General features: G+C 32.2%; 3 protein-coding genes across 8 annotated transcripts in view; 2 read left to right on the top strand and 1 right to left on the bottom strand.

The window, feature by feature from the left end:
• The window catches only part of LOC144357768 (uncharacterized), a 45,449-nt gene that overhangs the window by 379 nt on the left and 17,124 nt on the right, over positions 1-27,946 (top strand). The gene's annotated exons all lie outside the window — the stretch shown is intronic.
• On the top strand, positions 244-19,214 carry LOC146736139 (uncharacterized). Of its 5 annotated transcripts, none has more exons than XM_085505684.1 (20): positions 244-1,021; positions 2,301-2,421; positions 2,549-2,666; positions 2,937-2,984; positions 6,201-6,298; positions 7,116-7,184; positions 8,089-8,259; positions 8,474-8,526; positions 8,699-8,739; positions 8,859-8,903; positions 9,129-9,179; positions 9,634-9,678; positions 11,237-11,299; positions 11,967-12,247; positions 12,461-12,543; positions 12,853-13,064; positions 13,227-13,296; positions 14,096-14,190; positions 16,315-16,388; positions 17,246-19,214. In XM_085505684.1, the coding sequence occupies exons 2-20, from the start codon at positions 2,305-2,307 to the stop codon at positions 17,276-17,278; spliced, it is 1,767 nt and encodes a 588-aa protein (XP_085361810.1). In that variant the 5' UTR covers positions 244-1,021; positions 2,301-2,304; the 3' UTR covers positions 17,279-19,214. The 5 variants fall into 5 exon arrangements, with proteins under 5 accessions (XP_085361810.1, XP_085361808.1, XP_085361811.1 ...); XM_085505682.1 differs by having other exon boundaries at positions 17,243-19,214; XM_085505685.1 differs by lacking the exon at positions 11,237-11,299 and having other exon boundaries at positions 246-1,021; positions 17,243-19,214.
• On the bottom strand, positions 19,580-25,694 carry LOC146736138 (uncharacterized). Of its 2 annotated transcripts, none has more exons than XM_085505687.1 (11): positions 24,875-25,694; positions 24,133-24,226; positions 23,898-23,985; positions 23,661-23,746; positions 23,404-23,506; positions 23,028-23,220; positions 22,732-22,859; positions 22,019-22,084; positions 21,323-21,369; positions 20,868-21,019; positions 19,580-20,387 (listed from the first exon to the last, which is right to left on the bottom strand). In XM_085505687.1, exons 1-11 carry the CDS (start codon positions 24,897-24,899, stop codon positions 20,185-20,187), a joined length of 1,185 nt encoding a protein of 394 aa, XP_085361813.1. In that variant the 5' UTR covers positions 24,900-25,694; the 3' UTR covers positions 19,580-20,184. The 2 variants fall into 2 exon arrangements, with proteins under 2 accessions (XP_085361813.1, XP_085361814.1); XM_085505688.1 differs by lacking the exon at positions 19,580-20,387 and adding an exon at positions 21,149-21,190 and having other exon boundaries at positions 20,980-21,019; positions 24,875-25,585.

Genomic DNA, 27,946 nt, shown 5'->3' with positions numbered 1-27,946 from the left:
ATTATTCTGATATTTTCATTACTGGCAGTAGAGCTCATGTTCATATAGCCATTAAGTAGACCCATAATTAAAAGACATTCGTGCAGGTTGAAATTTACTTGCGTAATTGAACTATATATTCCATCGAAGACAAATTTAACACCTCGGAAGAGGCCAGTATAGGTCACAGAAGCATGCCGTGTTGGACTAGTTATATATATATGTTCATGTCCTTCCGTATTTTCAAGGTCATGTACGGCAACCGAGGAGGGTCACGACTAAACCTTTTCATTTACCATACAATTATTTGTTTTTGCATTTAAAATTTGATTTCAATTACCATTTTCATGAGATTTTGACTTAAATTAAAATTTTAACTTGTATTTGCATTTAAAAGTTCATTTGCATTGGGATTTTGACTTGTATTTGCATTTAAAAGTTTATTTGCATTTAACATTTTACTTGCATTAGATTTTGACTTGTATTTGCATTTAAACTTAATTTACATTTAGATTTTGACTTGTATTTGCATTTAAAACTTAATTTACATTTAGATTTTGACTTGTATTTGCATTTAAAAGTTCATTTGCATTTAACATTTTACTTGCATTAGGATTTTGACTTGTATTTGCATTTAAAACTTAATTTACATTTAGATTTTGACTTGTATTTGCATTTAAAAGTTCATTTGCATTGGGATTTTGACTTGTATTTGCATTTAAAAGTTCATTTGCATTGGGATTTTGACTTGTATTTGCATTTAAAAATTCATCTGCATTAAGATTTTTACTTGTATTTGCATTTTGAAAAAGTTCATTTGCATTTTGAATTGCATTTGTATTTTAACTTTCACATGCACTTGCATTGAGATTTTGACCTGCATTGAGATTTTGACTTGCATTTGCGTTTGAATTTTCATTTGTTGCACTTTCACCCCTGACCCCTAACCTATACAGTTCGACCAATCGGCGAGTTCCATTTTGAAGATTGGTAAAACGTGTTCGTGTTGTGTATGTAAACCACTGTTCTGGATTAGGTATAGGTGAGTTAACACAATTTTGTTGTCGCGAGAGTACAAATACGAGTGCACGCCATTTGAGGCTGAATCGATTATTTATTTTTATAACGAGACGATCTATGTAATAACAGTTGATGAAGCCAGAAACCAATGTACATGGTTGCCGTTCTGTAGCTCTTGCTTTCACTTGTCGTTTCTTGTGTTTCCGTGTTTTTTTCTCTTGTTTTATTTGTTATTGTTGCGGTAGTTATTTTGTCCATTCCATCGTTGCGTGATTGACAGATCGTGTATGTCGGGATTCATCTGGTGTGGCAATAATCCCACGACGTTCAAAACTATAATTTACCCTGCCGGCGATAACAAAATGAACTGAAAATGACATTCAAGTCTGCTTCGTGTTCAATCTCAGAACAGTCACTCTACTAGGGTGACTGTGATCTCAGAAACCCAGATCTGCAACTTATTATTTGAATAAGTATTATATAAGGCTGGGTATGTTGGTCAACACGTCAACAGCCGGTAAACGGCCCCGACGAAGACATTGTAGGCCAATAATATTACTATAAAGTAAACCGCCACTCCGATGTTAAATGGGCGTAATTGGTGCGAAATTTTATCTTTACCGTTGAAAAACTGTGATTTGTACTATTTATTTACTATTTCCTGTGTTCAATAGTTTACAATTCATATATTCATATTTACAATTCATATATAGCGCCCTCATTTGGCAAGCTTAGAAATGCAGCAATACTATAGATGTACGAGTGTGGATGTACACAAAATGATAATTTATGTGTTGTCATATAATGATTAACTGATATAGATATAGAGTATTTCACGCTTGTGCCAACATTTGTTTAAATTTCAATACAATGATACATACAATGTATATTTATTATTATAATTAATTTTGTGTAGGCAAAAAATTTAAGGAAACCCACAATAACTCATGAATTGGGCATTTACAATATCATACCAATCATGGTCATTGTATTCCATCCCAAAATAATATGTTGCCTTTGTTACAGCTCTGTCTGTTCTTTCAAACGTGTTGATTCTATATAAGTAAATCTGCAAATATTGTTTATTAACCTTGACCTACAAATCACTCTCAATATTATGCTCAGAATGATGAATTAATACACAATATGTTAAGGGGTTTTGGATGTTATCATGAATATAAACATTTTTTTTATGTTATCTAATGTCTTTTATTGAGTCTAGTACTGTATATTTTATTTTAAGTTTTGGGAAATATTCCAACATGCAACTTCAACTAGATTAATTTTGTTTTGCTTCATAGTATTATGGATTTGGACCATGAGGGTATCCCTCGTGGTGGGTGTGGATGTGGCTGCAATCAGTACAGAAAAAGTGCCGCATCTAATAGATGTAGAACTTGCGAATGTGTGGCGAGAGATCATGTAAGTTCATGAATATATCTTTACAAAAGTATATTACACTTCAGGTTTTTGTCCTTTGTAATTTCAAAGACACTTTATTTGGCTATCGATAATTATGTGGTGCAATATGTCTGTTCGTATTTATTAGTGTGCTGGGTCATGTAAAAAATGCCGATGCAAAGCCTATGAAAATAATGTGGCCATTCCAACAGAGTGTGTTGTTTGTGGCCATGGAGTTAATCACCATACACCAGGGAAAAAAATCGGTGAGTTTCCCAGTTCTTTTTGTAAGCTGCAAAATATTATTTTTCAAAGTTTTTTAAAATAAAAAAAAAATATCTTTCACAAAAAAGATATGCATCATACAAATGACCAAGGTTTAACATTCTCACTCAAACTGCTGCTCTTCAAATACATACCCGGCATTGCATGTATTTGGGAGCTTTGGTTTGAATATTATAAGCATTAAACATAATACTAATTGTATAATTTTACCTAAAAGACAGTAATAGTAAAAATGTTTATTTTTTGTACAGTATCTTCTGGTGCTACATCTACAACTACATCTGCAGGAATGATGGATGGTGAGTATTTATGCATATTAATTAATTAATTTTCAACTTTCACACTGATATCTCAAGTACTAATCATCACATTTCAATGAAACTTTGTACATGGATGCTGTAGGACAATAGACAAACCTGATTAATCTGTACATATTAATTATCTAATTTGCATAATTAACCAATTCTAAGCTATCACACTGATATCTAAAGTACTAATTATTCCATTTCAATGAAACGTAGTACAAAGATACTCTAGGACAATGTACAAACCTGATTAGTTTGGGGTTAAAATCTGTTCATATTAATTCCCTAATTAGCATAATCATTCATAATTTATCCACTGATATCTAAAGAGCCATTCATTAGATTTTGATGAAACTTGGTACATAGATGATCTGGACTAATGCACAGATTTGATCAGTTTTGGGTACAAATCCATGCATATAATTAACCTAATTTGCATAATCATTAGTCAATTTTCGGCTTTTCCACTGATATCTCAGATACTGATCATCACATCTCAATGAAACTTGGTACATAGATACATAGAACAATGCACAGACAGATATGTGAAATAATAATTACGTAATTTGCATAATTAATCAGCTTTTGATATTTCAGGTACTATTACATCATTACACTTCAATGAAACTTGGTACATAGATGCCCTAGAACAATCCAAAGACCTGTGTGCATATTTATCAACTAATTTGCATAATTAGTTAATTTTTGGCTTTTACACTAATATCACATGTACTAATTAATTCCATTTCAATGGAATTTGGTACATTGATGCTCCAGAACAATGCACAGACCCGTTCAGTTTTGAGTTAGAATCAGATAATATTAATTACCTAATTTGCATAATAAATCATAAGTTTTGGTTCTAACCACATTTCAATGAAACTTTGTACATAGATGGTCTGTGACAGTACTTATTAGTCCCCGTTCGGACGCAGTCCGAAAACGGGGACTTATGTTTTGCCCTGTGTGCGTCCGTGCGTCCGTGCGTCCGTGCGTCCGTGATCACCTGTATCTCGAACATGCATGGACCGATTAAGTTCAAACTTCACTCATACATCACACATTATATGGGACATATGCACATGCATTTTTTTCATGATCCGATTAACAATAGCCGAATAGCGGCCATTTTAAGGCCGAAAATGCATCAAAATCGCACATTTTCACCATTCCGGACCCGGATCTCAGTTATGCATGGACGGATTTTGTTCAAATTTGGTACATACATTAAACATAATAGGACCTTGATGCACGTCATTTTTTTTTTTGGATCGGGTTCGAAATGGCTGACTGGCGGCCATTTTGTTTTAAAGAATTCAGTTCTGGATCCGTATCTGAGACATGCTTGGATTGATCGAGTTCAAACTTCACACACACAAGGTACATCATGTCACAAATATGTATGTGCATTTGTTTCATGATCTCATTAACGATAGCCAAATGGCGGCCACTTTAAGGCCGAAAATGCATTGAAATCGCACATTTTCACCATTCCGGACCCGGATCTCAGTTATGCATGGACGGATTTCATTCAAATTTGGTACATACATTAAACATAATAGGACCTTGATGCACGTCATTTTTTTTTTCGGATCAAGTTCGAAATAGCCGACTGGCGGCCATTTTGTTTTAAAGAATTCAGTTCTGGATCCGTATCTGAGACATGTCTGGATTGATCAAGTTCAAACTTCACACACACAAGGTACATCATGTCACAAATATGTATGTGCATTTGTTTCATGATCTCATTAACGATAGCCAAATGGGGGCCGCTTTAAGGCCGAAAATGCATTGAAATCGCACATTTTCACCATTCCGGACCCAGATCTCAGTTATGCATGGACAAATTTCATTCAAATTTGGTACATACATTAAACATAATAGGACCTTGATGCACGTCATTTTTTTTTCGCATCAAGTTCGAAATAGCCGACTGGCGGCCATTTTGTTTTAAAGAATTCAGTTCTGGATCCGTATCCGAGACATGTCTGGATTGATCAAGTTCAAACTTCACACACACAAGGTACATCATGTCACAAATATGTATGTGCATTTGTTTCATGATCTCATTAACGATAGCCAAATGGGGGCCGCTTTAAGGCCGAAAATGCATTGAAATCGCACATTTTTACCATTCCGGACCCGTATCTCAGTTATGCATGGATGGATTTTGTTCAAATTTGGTACATACATTAAACATAATAGGACCTTGATGCACGTCTTTTTTTTTCGGATCAAGTTCGAAATGGCCGACTGGCGGCCATTTTGTTAAAGAATTCAGTTCTGGATCCGTATCCAAGACATGTCTGGATTGATCAAGTTCAAACTTCACACACACATGGTACATCATGTCACAAATAGATATGTGCATTTGTTTCATGATCTGCTTAACAATAGCGGAATGATGGCCATTTTAAGGCCGAAAATGCATCAAAATCACGTATTTTCACAATTCCAGAACCGGATCTCAGTCATGCATGGATGGATTTTGTTCAGATTTAGCACAATGTGTTGTACATATGCAGGTGCATTTCGGTCATGATCTGCTTTGAATGTATATGTCACTCAAATATGAACGGAACGGGGACGTGTCATTGACAATGACTTGTCTTAATTCATGAATCTTGGTACATATTTACTCTAACACAATGTGATGATCAAATTAGTTTTAGGTTTATATAAATCTATAATATTTACCTAATTTACTTTTCAGCTTTCCACTAATTTAGTTAGGATTAATCATCACATTATAATGAAACTTTGTACATGTGTACCTTGAAACAATATACAGACCTAAATCTAAGCATAATAATTGCTTAATTTGTATAATAATTCATTTGGTCCGTTGAAGTAATCCATGATTTGTTTAATGTTGATAAACATGCATATTGATTATCTATTATTAGCCTATTTCTTATATCTAAAAAAACAGATTTACCAAATTGAATTCATTGCAGAGGTGCTCTGGAACTAATTAAACTAAAAACCATGGATGAACAATCAAATGTATTTTCTGTATGTATTATAAATTTTGATAATTAATGTGAATCACATTTTTTTCATGCTATGCATTTCAAATAGCAATTTCAAATTGGTTGCCAAGCTTCTTGTTTGAAAAGCAAATCTTAAATTTTGAATTAATTTTAATGTATCTCCAATACTCTCAGCACACCGGAGTTCTTTCTAAGCTTTCTTTAATTATTATTCTAGAAACATGGGGAGATATTGCAAATAAGCAAAAAAATATTCGGGCCAAAAACTTAGCCAAACGAAGACCATGTCAGCGAGAACTTGTGAAATGTCCAAAGGTAATTAGTAATTATAAGCACTAATGTGTCCAGAAACATCTGATGTAGTAGATTTAGTAACTGTTTTAGCTCAACTAGATGTTGGCTGTTGTGGAACAAAATTCTTCATAAGGCCAGACTTTTATTATCCCATATTTCGCGAACCCGCCGAATGAACAGGAGCCGAAAATGAAATAAAAATAAAATTTTATTTCAGTGTAATTTTTACCGCTCGCCGCTTAACAAATCCAAGTTGCATTTGCGTGGGAGTATCATGATCAAAGTACCGAAGTCTCGCGCAGATGAGAAACAAGGTTATACATGGAATAACATTTTATTTCATTTCTTCTCTCCGATCAATGATCTCATTTACAATTCTTTGAGAATCACACAAATCTAATGAAAAAAAAGAATTAATTTTTTTTTTTTTTCGCCCTCCTCAAAAAAATTGCCTCATAAAAACTTGAGAAACAAGGAATAAAAAAAGTCTGGCCTAAATGACTATTTAAAACAACTATTTGAGATGCTTTCATATTTGGTGTGTCTTCCTTTAGATTTTTGGTAAACCAACAGTTTTGGCAGAAAAAAAAGACATATATGTAAGATGCTTCAGTGGTCAAATTAGTTTATATGTTAATGATCTGGCATAGATAAAACTTTCAGTTAATGTTAAGCAATAGTATTTAAATACAAACTGTAGATTTTTTCAGTCATCCAATATATAGGAAGCTAGTTTTGATTTGCCTACAGTCAAAGTCATACTTGGATGTACATGACTGTTGACAGTTTAAACCACCAATGACAATATATACTAGTACCTTATTTTCTTTTGTTTTAGACTCTGACAATCACAAAGTTGATGTTCGATGGGTCAAAGTACCGCAAATGCCCAGGTTTGAAGGTCTTGGTAAGTTTAATTATTTTATTTTTTTGGTCGATTTATATTTTTTGTGCACTATATTATTACCATTAGTTTCATGTGAGAAAGAAGTAGTTCACACATATCAACAATTAATTTTTTTTACTATGTTTATTTTCAGTTTAGTCACTGGTCACTTCAACATACAGTGTAACTCTAATTTTATTCACTTAATCACTGGAATTTAATAGGCCCTGTACTGGAAAATATACTTAAACTTTTTATCAGGCAGTGTCACCATACATTTAAGATTTTTATTTTGTGATATTTTTGTCCCTGTCAGGTGCAAATCAGGAAGGTGTGTTTTGGTGTCCATCTGTTTGTTCAGAACAGATTCAAAATGTTGTTTTTAAGACATGCTATTTCTGAGTGTATATATGGGCCAATCACATTTAAACATCATTCATACATCTCACAGTATGCACTTTTGTTCTATGATGGGTGAACACTAGCAGTTTATAATGTTGAAAATTTATTGATCAATCATACTGGAACTGTATGGACAAATTTAATTCAAATTTGGTACATTTGGTATATAATGCATGTGAATTTGTTTCACAAATCTGATTTTAAATGACTAAATCATTGCAAATTTGTTAATGAATATTATTCGCAGGCTTGCTTTAACTTATTGTGGTTGTGTATACATACATTGTGTTACACATATTCATGTTCTGATTCAAAATGTCTGGCTTGTATCTGTTTTGTAAAAATGCACCAGGTTCAAGGTTTTTTTGGAACTATAGATTTTAAACTTTTATTAATGCTAGCAGTCAGACCTCATTCACTATTTCATTCATTCAGTCTGTCATATTGTTTATTTAAAATGTTTTTATTTTTATGCTATATATGCTATATATAACAGGCACTAATATTCATGTTCTGTTTATAGGTCCCATTCAATCAGCCATTAACAGTAGAAAATGTAAAATCAAGCTGCTGTGATTACTTTCATATTCCTCAAATTACCGGTACCTCATGTAAAATTATGGGTGGGGTCTTAGGACCAGAATTCACTGAAGATTATCAAATACAGGGGAAAACTTGTTTTCATTTTTATAAGGTAATATAATGTTTTACATGAACAAAAACCACTCCAAGAAGGTATTTTCTGAGGGAAATAATTTTGATGGTCATTCATGTATTTAAACCTACATCATACATTTGTCAATTGCAAGGTGTTCATTGCCTTTTTTTGATGACCCTAAAATAACAAAATTTCATATTGAGAAGCTAACCTTTTACTTTTGAGTAACATTCATGTTATTCAATTTCAGGAATCAAAAGATGTAGATGAAGATGAAGATGACGATGATGATGATTTATTAAGGTATTAACTATATAGTTATAAGTAATGTGTGCAGCAATATTCATTTGATTTAAATAATGATATTATTTGGGGCACGTTTGAAAATTTGACTTTTATTCAAGATCAATCATAAAAATCTTTATTGTCTCATTGGATATTAAATCTAATACATTTTTCTTTTTCAACCCACAAGTTCTGAAGTTAATAGCAATAATCCATATGTGGTTGAAAACGGTGAGTATAGCATAAATTCAATGAGTATAGCATAAATGTTCCATGAAACTTGCCTTATTTTGTATGTAATAGCTTTCAAGATAAAATTTCATTTTGATTATTTTTGTTTCCGCTTACAGAACATTCAGCTTCAGCACAGCTGTTACATTTAAGTCAAACTCACGGTAAGAATGTTTTTATTTTGTCCTGATCTTATTATTGTGAATAAAGTACATTGAGGTGAGCAGAACAAATACTATTCAATTTGAAATGCTTTGGGAAGAAAATAACAGGCAATTCTCTTTTATTATTACATTATTCTAAACCAACATTGCATATACATAATACATAATGATGAAGTTTAGATGAATGTGTAAAAGGAATAAGCTAAGTTGTGGTAAATTATTTAGGTGTGAAAAGAAGATCCAACACCAAATCACTGGAAATAGAACAATTATCACGTAAGTTAAATTAAACCATAAAACAAATTAAGCAGAACAGAACAATTGGTGAAGAGGCAACAATCAATGCACAATGCCTCATCTAAATAAAGCATGGAATCACATTGTGGATGGCCTAAACTATTTATAATATTAAGATGTGGTTATTCTTGTCCTGAAAAGTCAGCATTCACTATTTGGTTTTTATGGATTCTGTTTCAGGGCTGTATTTTTGGCATGACTTGACTGATCTCATTCAGAAAATTGGCTCAAGTTTGAATAGCATGTCTTTCATATAAGTGTCTACCATAATAGTCATGAAGACATAATGTTTTGTATTGTATCGGCTGTCATAATAACCACACTAACTTTGCAATACTGCATGAATTGTTTTCTTTCACATATAATGTATCCTTTTCTTTGGCATGTCTGGTGTTTATCTCACCAAAGTACTAATGAACTTGTTGTATTGCAGATGTCAAGAGAGCTGTTCTTAGTGAAGATGTACCAAAGTCATCAAGTAAGCCATAATTTATTTGGATTATAGCCAGTCCAAAGACACTAGCTAGACAATACAGGGACAGGAACAAAACAACTATAAATGTTAGCAGACCATGAAGGATCATGTTTGCTGCTCACATAACAATATGGAGATTTTGTTTTACCATCAATGACCATGCGTGTTTCTGGAATCAGATCATTCTCGGTTATGATTATAGTCAACAATTGTAGTCATTGATGGTCAAAACATGATCGATCATGATCATGGATGTAGACACCCAGATGTTCAGTTATGTAATGATCTTCCACTTGAGCTTGCTCAGAGTAAACCTGAGCACCATCCTGAGCTTTAACTTGAGCTTGGATTATTAAACGAAGTTGGAGCGCAAAATCTGAGCAACTAGAATCAAATCATTGCCATTACACGATACCTCAGATGCTTGCATAAATAGAACAAGGTGCACCAAGAGATATCTATATATATTGCATTATCACTTTGTATGATTTGTAGAAACCCTCTCACTGACGCCTGTTAGCATTGATAATAACTTTGAATTTTGTACAATCCATGAGAAATATTGTCCAACAGAATCCTGAAATCAAATTTAGAAGATTTTTCTGATGTATTATAAACACTGTTGTGTGCATACAATAATGAAAATTCTTGGTATGTTTGATTTGGTGATTCACAACTATTTTCAATGCTTGCTAGCTTCACTGACTACCGTATTTTAATTTAATGAATATTAAAATGTATTGTTTCTATCACAAACCTGTGATTTTAGAGTCCTGTGAATATATGGTATCTCAAATATTACCGGTAATCCCTACTAAAATTAAACTTCCCCTTCAGTATCTAAGTAAGATGTGTTCTGCATTGAATACAAAGTTGGAATGCAACTTAGTGTACCAGTACATTGAAAGACTAATCAAATTGCTATTCTCTGAAAAGCTATTAATGTAGCAACAGGGGAAAACCTGAGTTAAAAATTGATCTGTCATTTATAATAACCTATACATCATCTGAAAGCTTGGGTATAAGTGAATACAGTATGTTTTCCCCTGTTGTTATGTCATCTTTTTCATACTTACTACTCCCATTATATTTTTATGCTCATTATTATGGGTTCAAACCATCAAGATGCAAAAAAAAAAAAATAATTAAGTTATTCATTATGATATTTCATTTTCCATTATATACTGAAAACATTCCTCTCCCATAATGCATTGCACATATGTGCAGTAACATGTTCAGTAGTTTAACAATTTAATTTGGCTCGAACTCAAATTGGTAACGTAATTTACTATTTTATAAGTTTCACATAAATTGTTGTTTTTACTGAGTACCTGCAAACCAATTTCATTTTTTTCTGCATGTTTCACTCACATCCAGATCGGCTTTATGTCATTTTATAAACATTATTGCAGATTTTATTTCATATAGTTGGATTATCAGTTAATATATTTTAGTAATCAATTTTGTTATTGTTTATTATTATAATTATTTGGAGCATGCAGCTGTTAAACAGAAGAAAATTGTTCTAAATTTAAAATTGAATTACTGTTTTGTTATGCAGTAGGGTTAACTCATTTCATGCAGTTTGGCAAAAGCCTGCAATGTACTCCTCTTGAGAAAAACTGTAAGTAAAATGTTGATTTAGAATACTAGTTATTACATTCTTTATCAGGTCATGTAATGAAATATAATTTCTTTTTCATTTACTTTTAATTATTAAGATTTTCCCAATAGCTCAGAGTGAGAAGGCTAGTCTTAACCCTGAGTTCTGTGTTAAACACTGGGAATTATCCCTGATAGCAACCCAATGTTTAGGTGAAAAGGTGTGAAAGCCATGTAAAACATAAATTACCACATATGATGCTGAACAGAATAGAGATTCAGCCCACTGATAAGAAATATGTACAAAGTAGTCTTAAGTGCCCTCCATTTGTCAGCAAGTGTGAACAAGGCTATAGATACATAAAGAGAGACCTATATAGTGATTATTGTTAAATCTGCTACATTTATTATATTATCATTTGCATGCCAGTTCCTAGCATTAATATAGATGGTGGAGAGCATATAGTAGATATAATATAATAAATTTTAACTACTTTATTTTAGTATACAGTTTATTTTCATTGATTTTGCTGAATGTAAAATATAGGAAAAAAGGTATATTCGCTGAATTTTATGAAAATAATTTAGTGAAAATAATGAAAAAAAATTAAAAGCAAACATAAAGCATTTTACAGTATATGGAAGTGTGAATTAACTTGTATGTTTGTTTTTGAATATTTTATCACTAGATTCTACTGGTTCCCTGTATTTAGTGCAAATAACATCTGATGGGATAAAATGGAAGGAAACCTCCTTTCCCATCAAATACAGAGTAACTTCCTTAATTGGAGAAGGGGGAATGAGAAACTGTTATAACTGTGACTTGTTGTCATCAAATGTGTTGGACACAACTCTGGCCTATGTGGTTAAGACTTACAAGGATTCAACAATAAGAACAATGTATGAAATCCACTATAAGCCGCATTTATCAAAATCGAAGAATGAAGCTATCATCTCTATGACTAAAAAGGTAAAGACTTTTTCCTGTATTGCTGGTTTTTAGCTATACTACTAAGTGTAACTTTTTAATAATATAGTGAATTGTAACCATTATTTTCTCAATTAAATTATCATATATCTAGTCATTAACTTTTTTTTGTTATTATTAGGAAAGTTTTTCAGCTCTTAAAATTAATTGGCTGTGGAATGGGATCTAATTTTGATCATATTCTTTTTCATACAGGAAGTGCAATCTCAAATGTCAGCAAGAATGTTGTCTTTAAATTTCAAAGACGTCATCCCAAAAGAGTTTGGAGAAGCGCCAAGGTATTATCAAATGAGATGTGATATACATTCAGTAATTGTATTACAAGTACCATATGCAGTATTATCTTCATGTTGTAAACTTTGTTGTGATTAATTTCCTGAAAATCTTAATGGTTCTAGTGTCAGACTTACCTTTACTGATCAATTTATTTAAAATTTTCATAAACACATCATGCAACATATTCTGGCGTCCACTCAAAGATGTGAAATGTTGTCATTACAAGTTGTGAACATGAATGAAAAGTGATGATAATGTAGATTTTTTTAATGTTATTTACTGAACACATTGTTGTTAATGTTTCTTATCAGAATCATTCCATGTTATATGATACAAGACAACAATAGTCATCATGTGTACGTGTTAGAAGAAAAATTAAAAGGAAAATTTGTTAAGTACATGAATAATGACGGAAGAGTATACAAAGATTTAATTGAGACAGAGCATGGCAAAAAAATATCAGCTTTTTGCCATTTTGTATATCATAAGTACAACCGTAAATTGATGGTGGCTGATCTGCAAGGTTTGTTTTATTTTTAAATTTATTAATGAATCATGATGTGTAGATGATTGTATGTTGCTGAACACTGCTTGACGCCTTTTCAAATCTTGGTAGTATTTTATTGTCCTATATTTCTTTAATAGAACAAATAGTACAGACTGACATGTTAATGTTTTGTTACAGGCGTTGGTCTCTCACTGACTGACATTTCAATGGCAACTTGGGAAGTTGGTGATTTGGAAACACAAGAACTGTAAGCTTATGTTTTGTACCGTCACTATCTCATTATGTATAGTGAAGTTATTAAAATATTTTTGTTTACTTCTTGTTGGGTTCCCAAAAGTTTTAAGGTTAAACACATATTTGATTATTTACATATAGTTATAGTACTTTTTTTTTATATATATTTTCACTCGCAAAATCTACACTAAATTATTATTTTATTATTATTACATAACCAAAATAATATGTGCTAAGCATTAAGTCACAGTACTCTGCTTATACTGTTCATCAGTTATATTACATATTATTATACATCTGTCACCGTAACGCCATAATTTACAGCGTGTTGTAATTTTGCGGTATTTTACAGGGTATTTTCATCCTTCCATATATATGGAAATGTGAATTCCAAATATGGTATGATTGCGCGCGTAAGCGTCCTCTAATAATAAAAACAAACATGGCTGCCACCGGGGTTTGGCTGGACTCGATCCACACAAAGAAGTTAGCAGATTCTGTTTTTGGATTTCTGCATTCCCATGATGTATCTTAGGAAGTAAAAGATGTATAATAATAAGGTTATTTTGAAGATACCTCAAAGTATGCACTCAGACAGTATGCTGTTGCACTGTACTGTCTTCTTGCATACTTTGAGGTATCCTCGTAATAACCTCATATTGTATTTCATAGTTTAGCACTACAATATATAACCTTGTAAATTAACATATTTTGCCTCTCAGAATTATACCTTGCCATTCCATTCACTCATTTCTAGAATATGCAACCACAATAGTTACAATCAAAATAATTGTTAAATTTTTTTATGCTAGGTACTTTGGATGTGACAACATGTCACAACAAGCTTTAAACAATTTTTGCCAGGAGCATACCTGCAACAGCTATTGCAGACTCTTGAAACTGAAAGGTATATTTAGTTCATTTATGTCTTTATAAAAGTGAGTAACAGAAGCTATACATACATGTACACTAGTAATCTGCTAATGTTGACATTGTACATATGTAAATCACCCTAGCTCTGAAAATGCATTATTCTGGTAGTACAGGAAATAAAGATGAGATTATGTTCATCATGGAGGTATAAACAGTTTATACCTCCATGGTTGGATACACTTTCACTATTTATAAGTGACTATCCCTTACAAAAGTTTCCTATAGGATTTTTATAATCTTATAGGATTTTAAAAAATCCTATAGGACTTTTCATGAAATCCTATAGGACATGTATAGTCCTATAGGACTTTATGTAAATTCCTATAGGAATCAACAAGTCCTATAGGACTTTACACTGCCAGTCCTATAGGACTGGTGTGTGAGATCATAAGTCCTATAGGACTATACAATTCCTATAGGACTTTACACTGCCAGTCCTATAGGACTGGTGTGTGAGATCATAAGTCCTATAGGACTATACAATTCCTATAGGACTTTACACTGCCAGTCCTATAGGACAGGCGTGTGAGATCATAAGTCCTATAGGACTATACAATTCCTATAGGACTTTACACTGCCAGTCCTATAGGACTGGTGTGTGAGATCATAAGTCTCATAGGACTATACAATTCCTATAGGACTTTACACTGCCAGTCCTATAGGACAGGCATGTGAGATCATAAGTCTTATAGGACTATACAATTCCTATAAGACTTTACACTGCCAGTCCTATAGGACTGGTGTGTGAGATCATAAGTCTTATAGGACTATACAATTCCTATAGGACTTTACACTGCCAGTCCTATAGGACAGGCGTGTGAGATCATAAGTCTTATAGGACTATACAATTCCTATAGGACTTTACACTGCCAGTCCTATAGGACAGGCATGTGAGATCATAAGTCTTATAGGACTATACAATTCCTATAAGACTTTACACTGCCAGTCCTATAGGACTGGTGTGTGAGATCATAAGTCTTATAGGACTATACAATTCCTATAGGACTTTACACTGCCAGTCCTATAGGACAGGCGTGTGAGATCATAAGTCTTTTAGGACTATACAATTCCTATAGGACTTTACACTGCCAGTCCTATAGGACTGGTGTGTGAGATCATAAGTCTTATAGGACTATACAATTCCTATAGGACTTTACACTGCCAGTCCTATAGGACTGGTGTGTGAGATCATAAGTCTTATAGGACTATACAATTCCTATAGGACTTTACACTGCCAGTCCTATAGGACTGGATATTTCTACATGTAGAGTAAGTTACCTAGATTCATATCACTCCCCTACAAAAATATTGTATACTATCATAAGATGTCAACATTTTTTTCAAATTGAACTTTAGTCAATCTCATTACAATCAGTTGTATTGTACGGCATGTTTTTTATTGCATTTATATTTGTTTTTATCCATCTTGCATCTTCAAAAACTCCCAGTATATTAAGATAAAATTTTACTTAATCAGATTGATATACGTTATTTCTATAGACTTTTAAAAGTGTTGTCAGCACATTTTTAAAAAAATATAAACAAATACTGATGAAAAATCATTTGTAAAAAATTAAAAATATCCATTTTTAGTTTAATTTCCTTTCAACTTTCCAAATGTCTATTTTTATCACACAAAAACAGATAGTCTCTAGTTTTTCACTGAATTGTTAAAACTTCATAAAAAGATTTGAGTAATTTTAGAACAAATAACATAGACATGCACCTCAAATTGTTTTATTTTCACTTGTGATCTATGTTTTTCTTTGCTATGTCCTAAACCTGAGGAGTTGTCACGCAACACGTGTTTGAATTTGATGTAAATAAACAATCTGTTGTATATGCCACTTAGGACTCAAGTTTCAAGGACACGCTTGCGACAACCCCTCCGCTTTAATATGTCGAGCACAAAGAGAACTTTCAAAAATTTAACAGGGACTACCAGTATGTCATTTTCAATGACTTGTTTATTATGTTATATTTCTTGTTTCTCATTTGTGATTAGATTAAAACTATTTGTTACGATTATCTATTTGTATGTTTACAAATTGTCTGCGGTTAGGTCGGTTATTACTACTTTACCTATCTATTTCTACAGACATGGAGCCACTTGTGGATCTTATTGATGAGCAATTAAAAGGTGAAGGTTTGGACTGTGAGTCAAACATTATTGTAAGTACTTCTCATGATTGTATTATGTTTTATTATAATATTTTGATTATGTGTTATAGAGCTGTGTGTTAAGTTATTGCATTCCTGATCACCCCCAACCAGCATTGAGCATTTAATTGGTTCTTCTATGCAGCTCAGTCCCATAATGTACCTGGTAATCAATAAACACTTGTAAAATTGACAGTGATGATTGTATGTTGTACATGTCTTCTTTTTTGAATTTGGGCAAAATGGAATGATTTATTGTTCAGAACTTTTCTCAAATATACTTGCAAATTATTGTGTACCATGTACACCTTTAAAACTTAATGGCACTATTGCCGTAAGGGTTAAATCTTATTACACCTTCAAATGTAAAAGTTGAATGACTAGCATGAGTCACAATTGTTTATAAAGATCAAGAACTGTTTCTTGCAGTTTCCATACCTAGATCAATTTCATGCTCATCATATAAATACCATATGTTAACAATGGTACAGAGGCTAGCATGTTTGTCTCATATCAGAGAGATTGTGGGTTTGTAGCAGTATACAGTTTGCCCTGCTTTCTAAACACATGGTAACATAAACATTTGTCGAAAGTGTAATAACATCAATGTCCAGAAAGAAAATCATAGCATAGGATACAATCTATAATATAAGCTTTCGGTCATTTATATTATTTCATTTGAACTGTGGTTTAAATTTAAAAAAAAAATTGCTATATAGGAATGGCCTCAATTTTTGTATATGATATACCTGCTAAATTGTGATGAATCAAATAGAATGACGGGACTGTTATTTTTAATTCATTCAACATGCTACAAGCAAAATAAAGATAAAGATTCTTATTTATACACATATTATTTTTCAAAGCAGGGTTTCCGAAGTCCAGATAAGATCGTTGATTGAGTTCTCAGTACAGCGGAACAAATCTTTATTACTTGACGCCTGATTTACACTGGTGCCTGGATCTGAAGAACCATTCACAATCATTGAATTTCAACAAAACTATAGTGCTCCACTCCACATATGTGATTAAATTTGTGTTGAAACTATGCATGTTAATTGCCTCATCTGCCAATAAAAGTCAGTGTATAGTTGCTAGGGTATAACCTACAGACATAAGTTTGTGATTGAGGTCTGTGAAGGTTTATTATCAATTTGCATAATAATTACCCGATTTACAGCTTTTGGATACAGTCCAAAACTGTAGAATGGAACGATCAAGTTCAAATTCACACATTAGACATTATATTGGAAAATTGTTCATGCATTTTTGTTGCAATATCTAATCCAAAATGGCTGACCGACAAAGGCTGACCTTTGTAAATGGTTTTACAGAAGTAAACAAATCTCAGCTGACAAACTTATTGTTTATTTCTTTACCATGTTTTTGTTGCCTCTAGTACACTCTGCATTAGAAAGTCTTTGATTTCATTTTCTAAATAACTCTTTAACTGTTCAAAATGTGCATTTTCCAACCTTTGTACCTTTCAAATACAATACTGAGAACCAAATAACTACTAAACACATACCCATATGTTTCTATTATTAGTCCCGTTCGGACGAAGTCTGAAAACGGGGACTTATAATTCGGTCTCCGTCTGTGCGTCCATGCATGTGTCCGTCTGTCCGGAGTCATACTTCAGAATCCTTTGGACCGATTCAGTTCATTCTTTGCATGTGCCTAGTACTTTATGTGGGAAATATGCACATGCAGTGGTTTAGCGATTTGATTCAAAATGGCCGACTGGCAGCCATCTTGTTTTTTGAAAATGATGTATTTTGGACATGCTTTGTCAGTTTTCATTCAAACTTGGTAGATGTTAGAATACATGTCCATGACAATTTCTTTCGCAATTATATCAAAGATGGATGACTGGCAGGCATCTTGTTTTTTTTTTTAAATGTGGTATCTTGGAATGCTTTGTCAGTTTTCATTCAAATTTGGCACATACTTTATACATGTTAGGATACATGTCCATGACAATTTGTTCCAAAATCGGATCAAGGATGGCCGATTGACAGCCATCTGATTTTTTGGCCTTACTACTATATTTCCAAGATTTATGTACCATTTTCATTCGTATTTGGCACATACATCATACATGTCAAATTGTTTCATAATCAGATCAAAGATGGCAGAATAACGACTGTTTTTATTTTTGGCCTTATTACTATATCTCTGTCACCCATGTATCATTTTCATTGATATTTAGCATGTCATAAATGTATACATGTACATGTCAATTCAATTTGATCAAATATGGCTGACTGGCGGCCATCTTGTTTGTTTAAAATGTGACAACTTGGACATGTTTTTACTTGTGATCTATGTTTTTTCTTTGCTATGTCTTAAACCGGAGGGGTCGTTACACAACACATGTTCGAATTTGATGTAAATAAACAATCTGTTGTATACGCCACTAGAAACTCTAGTTTCAAGGACATGCTCGCGACAACCCCTCCACTTTTATATGACAAGCACAAAGAGAACTTTCAAAAATTTAATGGGGACTGTGTAATTTTATTTTAAGTCCAGTTCCTGATATGTTATATATTCTAAAACATTTTACCACATCAAATGTTGGAAATATCGCTGAAATTGTTATGGAATTTGTTTTATATACGAGATACATACTCATAGTATTACATGAATAAAATGACACATTTGTTTAAACAAACTCCATTTTAATGTGTTACATATTCATTGAAATAAATTGTTCATGCAAGTGAATGTGTTTGTTTATTGATCTCAGAAGTACACCTACAAACTGTTGTAATTTGTTATTAAATAGCGTGTCAAACTTGGTTAGAATAAATCCCTTATTTTATTGCTACCTTATTGTGACTTGTGTGGAATACATGTATGTTAACCTGCACTGTTTTTAAGTCTCTGCTGAATGAGTCCAAAACATTGATTTGTTTTCATTTGACCTTCAGCAACATTAATTATATTCTATCAACATCTTTCATTGTTTACAATTAAGAGTATAAAAACTAGACAGGGACTATGTCATTGACAATGACTTGTCGTACACTAAACTGCACCCTTACTAGTCATTGTGTAAACATAACACCAACCAATAGTAGGTAAATTAGCTATAAAGAAATGTGGCATAGTCACAAGATATATTGTTTATTAATAGGCTAACATTCTGGAACACAAGTGAAGGACAGAATTTGTACATGAATTAATCATATTGGAGATTTCAGTAATATCGACTTTAATCACTGGCAATTAATACATGGGAAATAAACTTCTGTCAATAAATATAATCAACTTGAAATGATCAGATTAGGGTATAGTGGCTTTATAAGATTGACACAAAAATGAAATGACTGATTCGATGACCATACATGAACACTGTAATTCAGTTTTGAATAGTTAAACTAGGTAACTGCCATCTGAAGTAAACTAATTTTAAAAACTGTAAACAAATAAATATTAAACTGTGTCCACTACTGCAGACTGATAAAAATATACCTGATTAAATCCTGTGATCAGTTTAAACTAATTTTGACTGATGGTGAATCAAACTTTACAAAAAACTGCTACTCGCCGAAAGTCACTTCAGTTTCAGATGACTATATATATATACCACTTTATTGTAACCAGTCAAAATTGGTATTTTAGAAATCTTCAGGTTTAAAAAATATAGATTGACAGTGAACTAAGAAAGTTTACATACTGTTCACTAATACTAAAAACAAATAATTTTAGACAGATTTTGAAGTATTTTCACCACAATATGTGCTTAAATCAGCATTCTGTTGAATTTGAAGGTAAAACCATGGCTAATGGTTTATACTATCTATGTACATGTTGACGCAAAATGATCTCTAAGTTCAAGATAACATTCTCTTGCATTTGAAATGTTAACATCCAAATTTAATTGTTTAACTTTCTCTCTAAAATCTTCCGGTAGATAACCATCTGTATGTTCATAAAAATTGTGTCTTCTTTCAATTTCATCAATGTCTGACTGACGAGGTTTGAAACCACATTCAATTCCCCCTAAAATAAATAAAGGTAATCGATAATATGTGGTGCCTGTATGAATCAATTATTGGAATTTCAGAGTATTAAGTAGTGGTAATCTGATTGGTCCTTGCAAGCAGTATCACAAAATACGCCAATATCTAAAGTTATTGCTGGTTTTACACAATATGCCTTGAACTATATTAATTTTAATAACTCTTGTAGTTTCAGATAATGAGAGCAACATAATTTCAAAATAGACAATTTCTTTTATGCAAATCACTGCTCTACTATGTTTTGAATCTGTGCTCATAACAAATTAAATGAAAATGACTACAGTCTTTTAATAAATCTTATATTCCAGGTCCACTTATCAGATATATCTCCTTCCTATATATTGAACAATATGTCAACTGACATTGCATATATAACAGTTCCCATGCCCAGAATAAAGTCGTATTGCTTTTTAAAAATATACCGGTACTCAATTGTATTATTATAATAGTTCATATTCACCATGATTCTCAGGGAAATTATATATGTCCTCAGGAATACCACAAGGTCTTAGGACTCTATTTTGTTTACGTATACGATGTGTGTTCCATTCATCTACAAAATCATCCAACTCTTTCTTAATCAAAGGCATATATACAGCTGTGAGGCACATTCTAAGAGGAAAACAGCAAGATACATAGACTGTTTCAAGATGTGTTCAAATTGACTGACAGAGGAAAGCTGCAGAATGATTTGTATAGGTAATTATAATAATTTAGGTAGTAAGATAAAGGCATGTATACCTGCAGCCATAAACCAGTTATCACAGCAACCAAAGCTTCTACCTACATAATGTTTACATCATGATTAGGACACACAGTAATACAAATTTCATACAGACACTTCTACAATTTACACATTGTTGAATGAAATTGGAGACACTTAGGAGCCGAAAAAAGCAACATAATGCATCATACCTGTCGTTGCTGATATCAGGGTCATAAAGTTCACTGCATTCCAGGTCCTACAGGTGATGAGTGTGATATTTAATTATTTGGTAGGGTGTCATTAAATAAATGATAACTGCATAACTGTGAATTTTACCACTTTGGTACAGATATATCATAATATATCACAATTTGGATTGTTGGCCTAGGGTAAAAAATATTGTCATAGTAGCCAATTGTTGATGCCAAGTAGATTTTTTTTTCTGTTGAGACAAACTATTTCACAAAAACTGTGAATTTGTAAATGTAAATAAAACTTCAATGATTGAAAAACCTGTTTTCTTATCAAACAAGTGTTCCAACAAACAATTCATAAAATACTTTGTGGATTTGTCTAAAGTACTACATTGATTGGTAATGGTTTCATACTTTCTGAACTCGTGGAACAATTCTGCTCACCCGTTTATGCATATATTATTTAACACTTTCTCAAAAACAGATTAACAATGGGGCAAAAAAAACCCATAAACTATTAATTAAAAACTAACAATGATTAATTGTATACATATTTTAACACAAAATAGTGCCAGTGTTATATTTGTTAAAATATGTACACATGTAAAAAATGCGCAAGTTGCATTCTATTTTAAACAGCAATCACTATAATGGTATTAAACTAGTCACCTACCCCTTGCATACATACAACAATTTTTAGTATAATCTCACCTTGAATTCATCTATCCAATATTGAGCATTGTATTTTCTTAGCTGTGCCCACCAGCTTTCTATACACTGTTAAAATAGTGTGAAGTAAAATAAATTAAAACAACCCTGTTTATGGATAAATCACATACAGGTGTGCTCCCAGGCATTAGAAAACAGAAAATTATTAATCCTTTTTTTTCAATTATTGTTGGTGGTGATATCTGCTTTCTAGACCCTGATAAGTATCATGAAACAGCTTTAACCATAATTTAATTATAAAGAAAGATAAATAGAAAAGACACTGTTCAAAGCACATGCTTTATAAATTTATCATACAATGTCTCAGAATGATTCTGTGCTTACCAATATACCGGTAATCACACAAATGTCACATGTGACCATCCATTATAAACACTTATTTAGTTTCTCATAATGATGTACTATTATTATGATAGTAGGTGTAGTATGATGACACATGATGGTACATTTTTCATTCAAGCTGTCTGTCTGAATATAATGTTATGTCTCTGCAATTATTGCACATGATTAATAAGCAGTTCTTTACAGCTATCTACTAGAATTGTAAATTGTGTATTCCATGCTTAATGTTTATAATATACACAAGCATTAGTCATTCAATTTCTCATGGTTCATAACAGTAAGATTTACACACGAACAATCATATACAAAAAAAATGTGATATATACTGGTGAGGAAATAACTAAGTTGCTTACTTGATTGGTTATTGAAGACCCGTATACATGTACATCCTTGACATCCGTATTTCGATGCAGAAACATCTGACATTGAGCAAGTAGACCAACTTCTGTTCCGGCATCAGACCGTGTTCTTCTTGGATAAACTAGGAATGCATTTATGATATCACTGATATCAGCTTTGTAGCTTTAAAAAGTTAAAACTGTCTAATAACTATCCATGTCACATCAATTAGTGTAGATGAACAAGAGATTATTTTCTATCAAGATGCCATATTATCATTATGTTAATTTCAATAAAACAAATCAATTACCATTTTCTGCAATTACAGTTTCCCAAAAATAGAGTGCAATACGATTTGGGCTTTTGTTAGAAAGGTGTACTCTCATCCACAAGATTTTTCTTGAAAAGGAATCAATGCATCCATGTACTGCAAAGGGAAATTTATTCCGTTTATATCCAAGCAATTTGTCATAGCCGTCTAAATGCCAAGACCAGTTTGGTCCCTACAAAGAATATAAAAGGTATACCAGATGCCTAAAATTACTATGTGTTCAAACAGTAGAACATGCAATTTAATAGCATAATTAAGTTATAATGTTTGATATGGAATAAATGTGATTTTTTTAAGAAAGCATTTTTTATGAAATGCATTGGTAGCAACCAGTAAATTACTTGTATTTAGTTACCTTTGAAAAAAAACGTCGCCTTTCCCCTATCTGTAATCTGCCACAGCGTCTTTTAAGCATCGCACTATAGTTCTGCTCCACCATGATAGCTTCAACTTGATCTCTGTGAAACAATTAAATGCAGCAATATCATTATTTTGAAAATACGATATAACATTAGGAAAACAATGAACAGTTACATGGAACAACAATTTTCATATCTATATACTAGACACAATATTATGGATGTCAACATCATATGTCATGAATGAAGATACCTTTTAACTAGCATATGGTGATGTTGTCTCAATCGCTGGTACATTCTTTTTATTCCAACAAGTTTTCTAGCTGTTTGCAATTCTTTCTGAAAAAAAAACAAAACATTCATATGCTGTGTCAAACTATACTCAATTATAATAAAGTACAAAATGTAGTTTGTTTAGTATAACATTATTTTATCCGACCTCATACATCATATGATTGTTTAAATTATTATGATGAAAAACTATGCTTACTTGCACTGCTCTTCGAACATTATCAGGTGTATATTCTCCATGCCTTTTAATATTCCAATCTTTCAAGCGTCTTTTTAATGTACTAAGACTAAAAACAATTATTAAGAATTGAAGAGAAACAAAGATTATTCTTTATGTGCAGAGTAAATGATTACACATTTCTAACATTTAGACATACTAACTTAAAGATAAAACAATCCAATGTCTAGCAGTAAAACCCATAAACATTTATTACCTCCAGGAAACACAGTAATCTTTTTGCAAATACAACAACAGTGTCATGTTGTCTTTACCGCGCTCCACAAGTGTTCGTAAATAATCTTCCATGTCTGAAATAAAAAAAAAATATGTTGTATTTCAAATTTATTCCAAGTGACTTGATACCGAACATGCCAGTGTTCTTATTAGTTACATTTAACGGCAACGGTCAAAAGCATCAACATATTCATTACGTGATAACACTTCATAATATACACGTAAATGTAGTATTTTGATAATCTTGACACCAGAGGGCGTAAAATCAATAATAAATGTTACCGGTAATTTTGCATTACTACCCATTCTCCGGGCACAGTCGACTGGCCACCGTCACCACTAAATCTTTATACATATTATAGTAGTATTAATTTAAGAATGGACTAAATATCACTGAAATATTGTTGATATACTCCGTTCGTATTTAACGTATTGCCTGTCGATTGTAACATAACACTCTCCAACACTGGCGGATTCATCCAAGTACTTCACATTACGGCTGGTAGCCCTGCGTACAGTGCTGTGTGTACGGGGACGCGTTCGGTTGATAGATGTCCCCACTATCAACCGAACGCGTCCCCTTACACACAGCACTGTACGCAGGGCTATACGGCTGGCAGCCTTGTCTATGAATTTCAAATAAGTACAATGCATCAAACTCGCCATCAATATAAGCGTGTATTCTTGAAATGCGCTCACGATAAAAAATTATGTTAACTCACCTGTACCTAATAGTTTTGCATCCATAACCAGCACAGTAATAATATAGATAACACGAATACGCTTCGCTACTCTGAGGTGCGAAAATGGAACTCCCCTATTGGTCGAGCTGTATAGGTCATGGATCAGGGGTCAAGGGTCAAAGCGCAACAAATGAAAATGCAAGTCAAAATCACAATGCAGGCCAAAATCCCAGTGCAAGTGAAAGTGAAAATGCAAATGAGAGTCGAAATACAAGTCAAAATCCCAATGCAAATGAACTTTTAAATGCAAATACAAGTCAAAATCTCAATGCAAACGAACTTTTAAATGCAAATACAAGTCAAAATCCCAATGCAAATGAACTTTTAAATGCAAATACAAGTCAAAATCTCAATGCAAATGAACTTTTAAATGCAAATACAAGTCAAAATCTCAATGCAAATAAAGTTTTAAATGCAAATGCAAGTCAAAATCCCAATGAAAGTGAAAATTCAAATGCTAGTTACGGTAAAATCTCAATGCAAATGACTTTTTTTAAATTCAAACACAAATCAAATCCCAATGCAAATGACTTTTTTTAAATTCAAACACAAATCAAATCCCAATGCAAATGAACTTTGAAATACAAGTCAAAATTCCAATACAAGTATAATTCTAAATGCAAGTCTCAATCATTTCTCAATGCAAAAAAATTCAAGTCAAAATTTCAGTGCAAATAGACTTTTGAATAGAAATGTAAGTCACAATTTTAATTTAAGTCAAAATCTCAGTGAAAATGCCAATTGAAATTAAATTTTAAATGTAAAAGCAAATAATAGAATGGCAAACGAAAAGGGGTAGTCGTGACCCTCCTCGGTTGCCGTAGTCATGGAAAAAACTATGCGTTTTCTTTCAAATATGGATTATAATATGAAATATCAATATATTTATGACATTCCTTTCCTGATCTTAAAATCTTATTATTCCAGCGTACCTATATATTCCTTCAAGTTTTTTCTTATATATGTTAACCTATACTGTCATTTATATTTGGTTTTGAGTATGTGGTACATGCCCGTACTTGTACTGTGCCTACGTGTAAAACCGTGAAGAGGTAAATTGTGTAATCTGATATACGCCCGTCTTTCCAAGTATTTGGTAGTATTACTAAGAATTGAACTGCATGGCGGGCTATAAATTATAACAATGGCACCAGAGTGTAACAAACTATTTACTGCGCATGTCAGTTACTAGGCAGGATATGGATCACTGAATTCGTACTAGCATTGAAAAAAAACACGTGACACTCTTTGAGAATCGATTGCCGTATACAAGTCAAAATCTCAAAGCGCAAGTCACAATTTCAGTGCAAATTATATATTAAATGCAAAATGCAAGTACAATTGTCGATAAAGGTGCAATTGTAATTGCAAATACAAGTCAAAACATCAATGAAAGTCAAAATCTCTGCGGAAATGTAAATTTGTTTTACTATTTGTTTTATTTCGCACATCCATGTTCTCAATTGCAGTTATTAAAATTCACCTCTATTAAAATTAGGGGTTTTTATAACGTCATAGACTCACACGATTATGTAAACCTCTATTCACAAGTAGATGCATTTCACCAAATAATCCCGAAATTTAACTAAATTTGTTTATTTCTGATGTTGGTATTCAGAGAAGAGTCTAGACACAATAATACGTTTGGCTTCACCTCGCATATCTTTCCATATTTATTTATTTACTTATTGACTCTTACACAATCCCCGGAGGGAAAGAAAATGGTCACAAAGTACAAGGAGAAATATATATACATGTATAAAAAAACAAAACAAAAACACAATAGACCATAGACCTTCTCATACAATATGGCGCTGTGGGGAATTCATTATCGCTTTCGATGATGGACAGTGCATTGTCCTTTATTTCCTATTTAAAGTTCTCATTTAGAACAGAAATCAAACAAATTCATACTATTTTGTAGTAGAGATTTATTTTATTTAATGCATAGTACATTATTTGAATAACTTTATAAAATATAGTTAAGTATATTTATTGGAATTATTGAATTCTATTACATTATAAGCATCAGTTCCCAGAAAGACCAACAGTGTAAAGTATTTTCATGACAAAATAAAAGATACAGCACCCATTCTTAAATAGTTAGCCCCTTGTGCAATTTACTCGACTGTAAGTATATATCTGTACACTCATGAATTCTCCTTTAAACTCTCTTAAAAATACTTTGTTTTTTTCTTTTTCTGTGTCTGAAATTCCTAACAAAAAAAACTTTAGAAAAATTGTGATGCACACAAAGACCAGAAATATGAATATTTATTTCTGGGCAAATACTGTTACCGTGGGTAAAAGTAAATTTTCGTCATCATAAAAGTTTAAAACTAAATTATTTTATGGCATGATTATACAAAAATCACAGTAACATTTCTACTTTCCAATCATATCTGCATTTTATACTTCTGTTAATGTAACTTTTAATAATTGCATTTTTGTACATATGGCAATAAATTGTATTTATTTAAAAAATTTCATGATTTCAATTTACAATTGATTCAGTTTTGACTTGATGTGTACATAAATGATAGCTAGGTTGTCATGCATACAAGTTATCCAATTCATCAGTGTTTGGTACTTCTTCATTATTGAGTAGTGGTGTATCATCATTGATGGCAGTATTTATTCCAATATGTGTTGTATTAGCATGCTGTTCTTTTCCATCACTCTGAACAAAACAAAAAATTATTTTTATATTACTATGCAACATTTTTGTGAGAGGGGCTTCACTGTTATTAGTAACGGCAGTAATGAAATAATATTATAATAATAATATAAAAACGACAATGAAACAAAATATAATCACATGACTACAATAATACATGATAAATGAATAACATTATGTAAATGTAAAAACATTTTGTTCCCATAAATTATTGAAAGCAATAAACGACTAAATCATTTGTCCCAGCAAGCTCCTCTCAAATATAAAATCTGGAGTCAGTATTAACAGAATTGACTGCTGAACACCATATCCTCAACAATAGTCAACAAATATTTTAAATTTTGGGAAAAAAGCGTTTAATTCTGACAACCTGC

Source organism: Saccoglossus kowalevskii, chromosome 11 (assembly GCF_978046115.1).
Source record: "Saccoglossus kowalevskii chromosome 11, keSacKowa6.1, whole genome shotgun sequence".
Classification (NCBI taxonomy): domain Eukaryota; kingdom Metazoa; phylum Hemichordata; class Enteropneusta; family Harrimaniidae; genus Saccoglossus; species Saccoglossus kowalevskii.
Note: the sequence above shows the minus strand (reverse complement) of the source record. Positions and strands in the feature narration are given on the sequence as shown.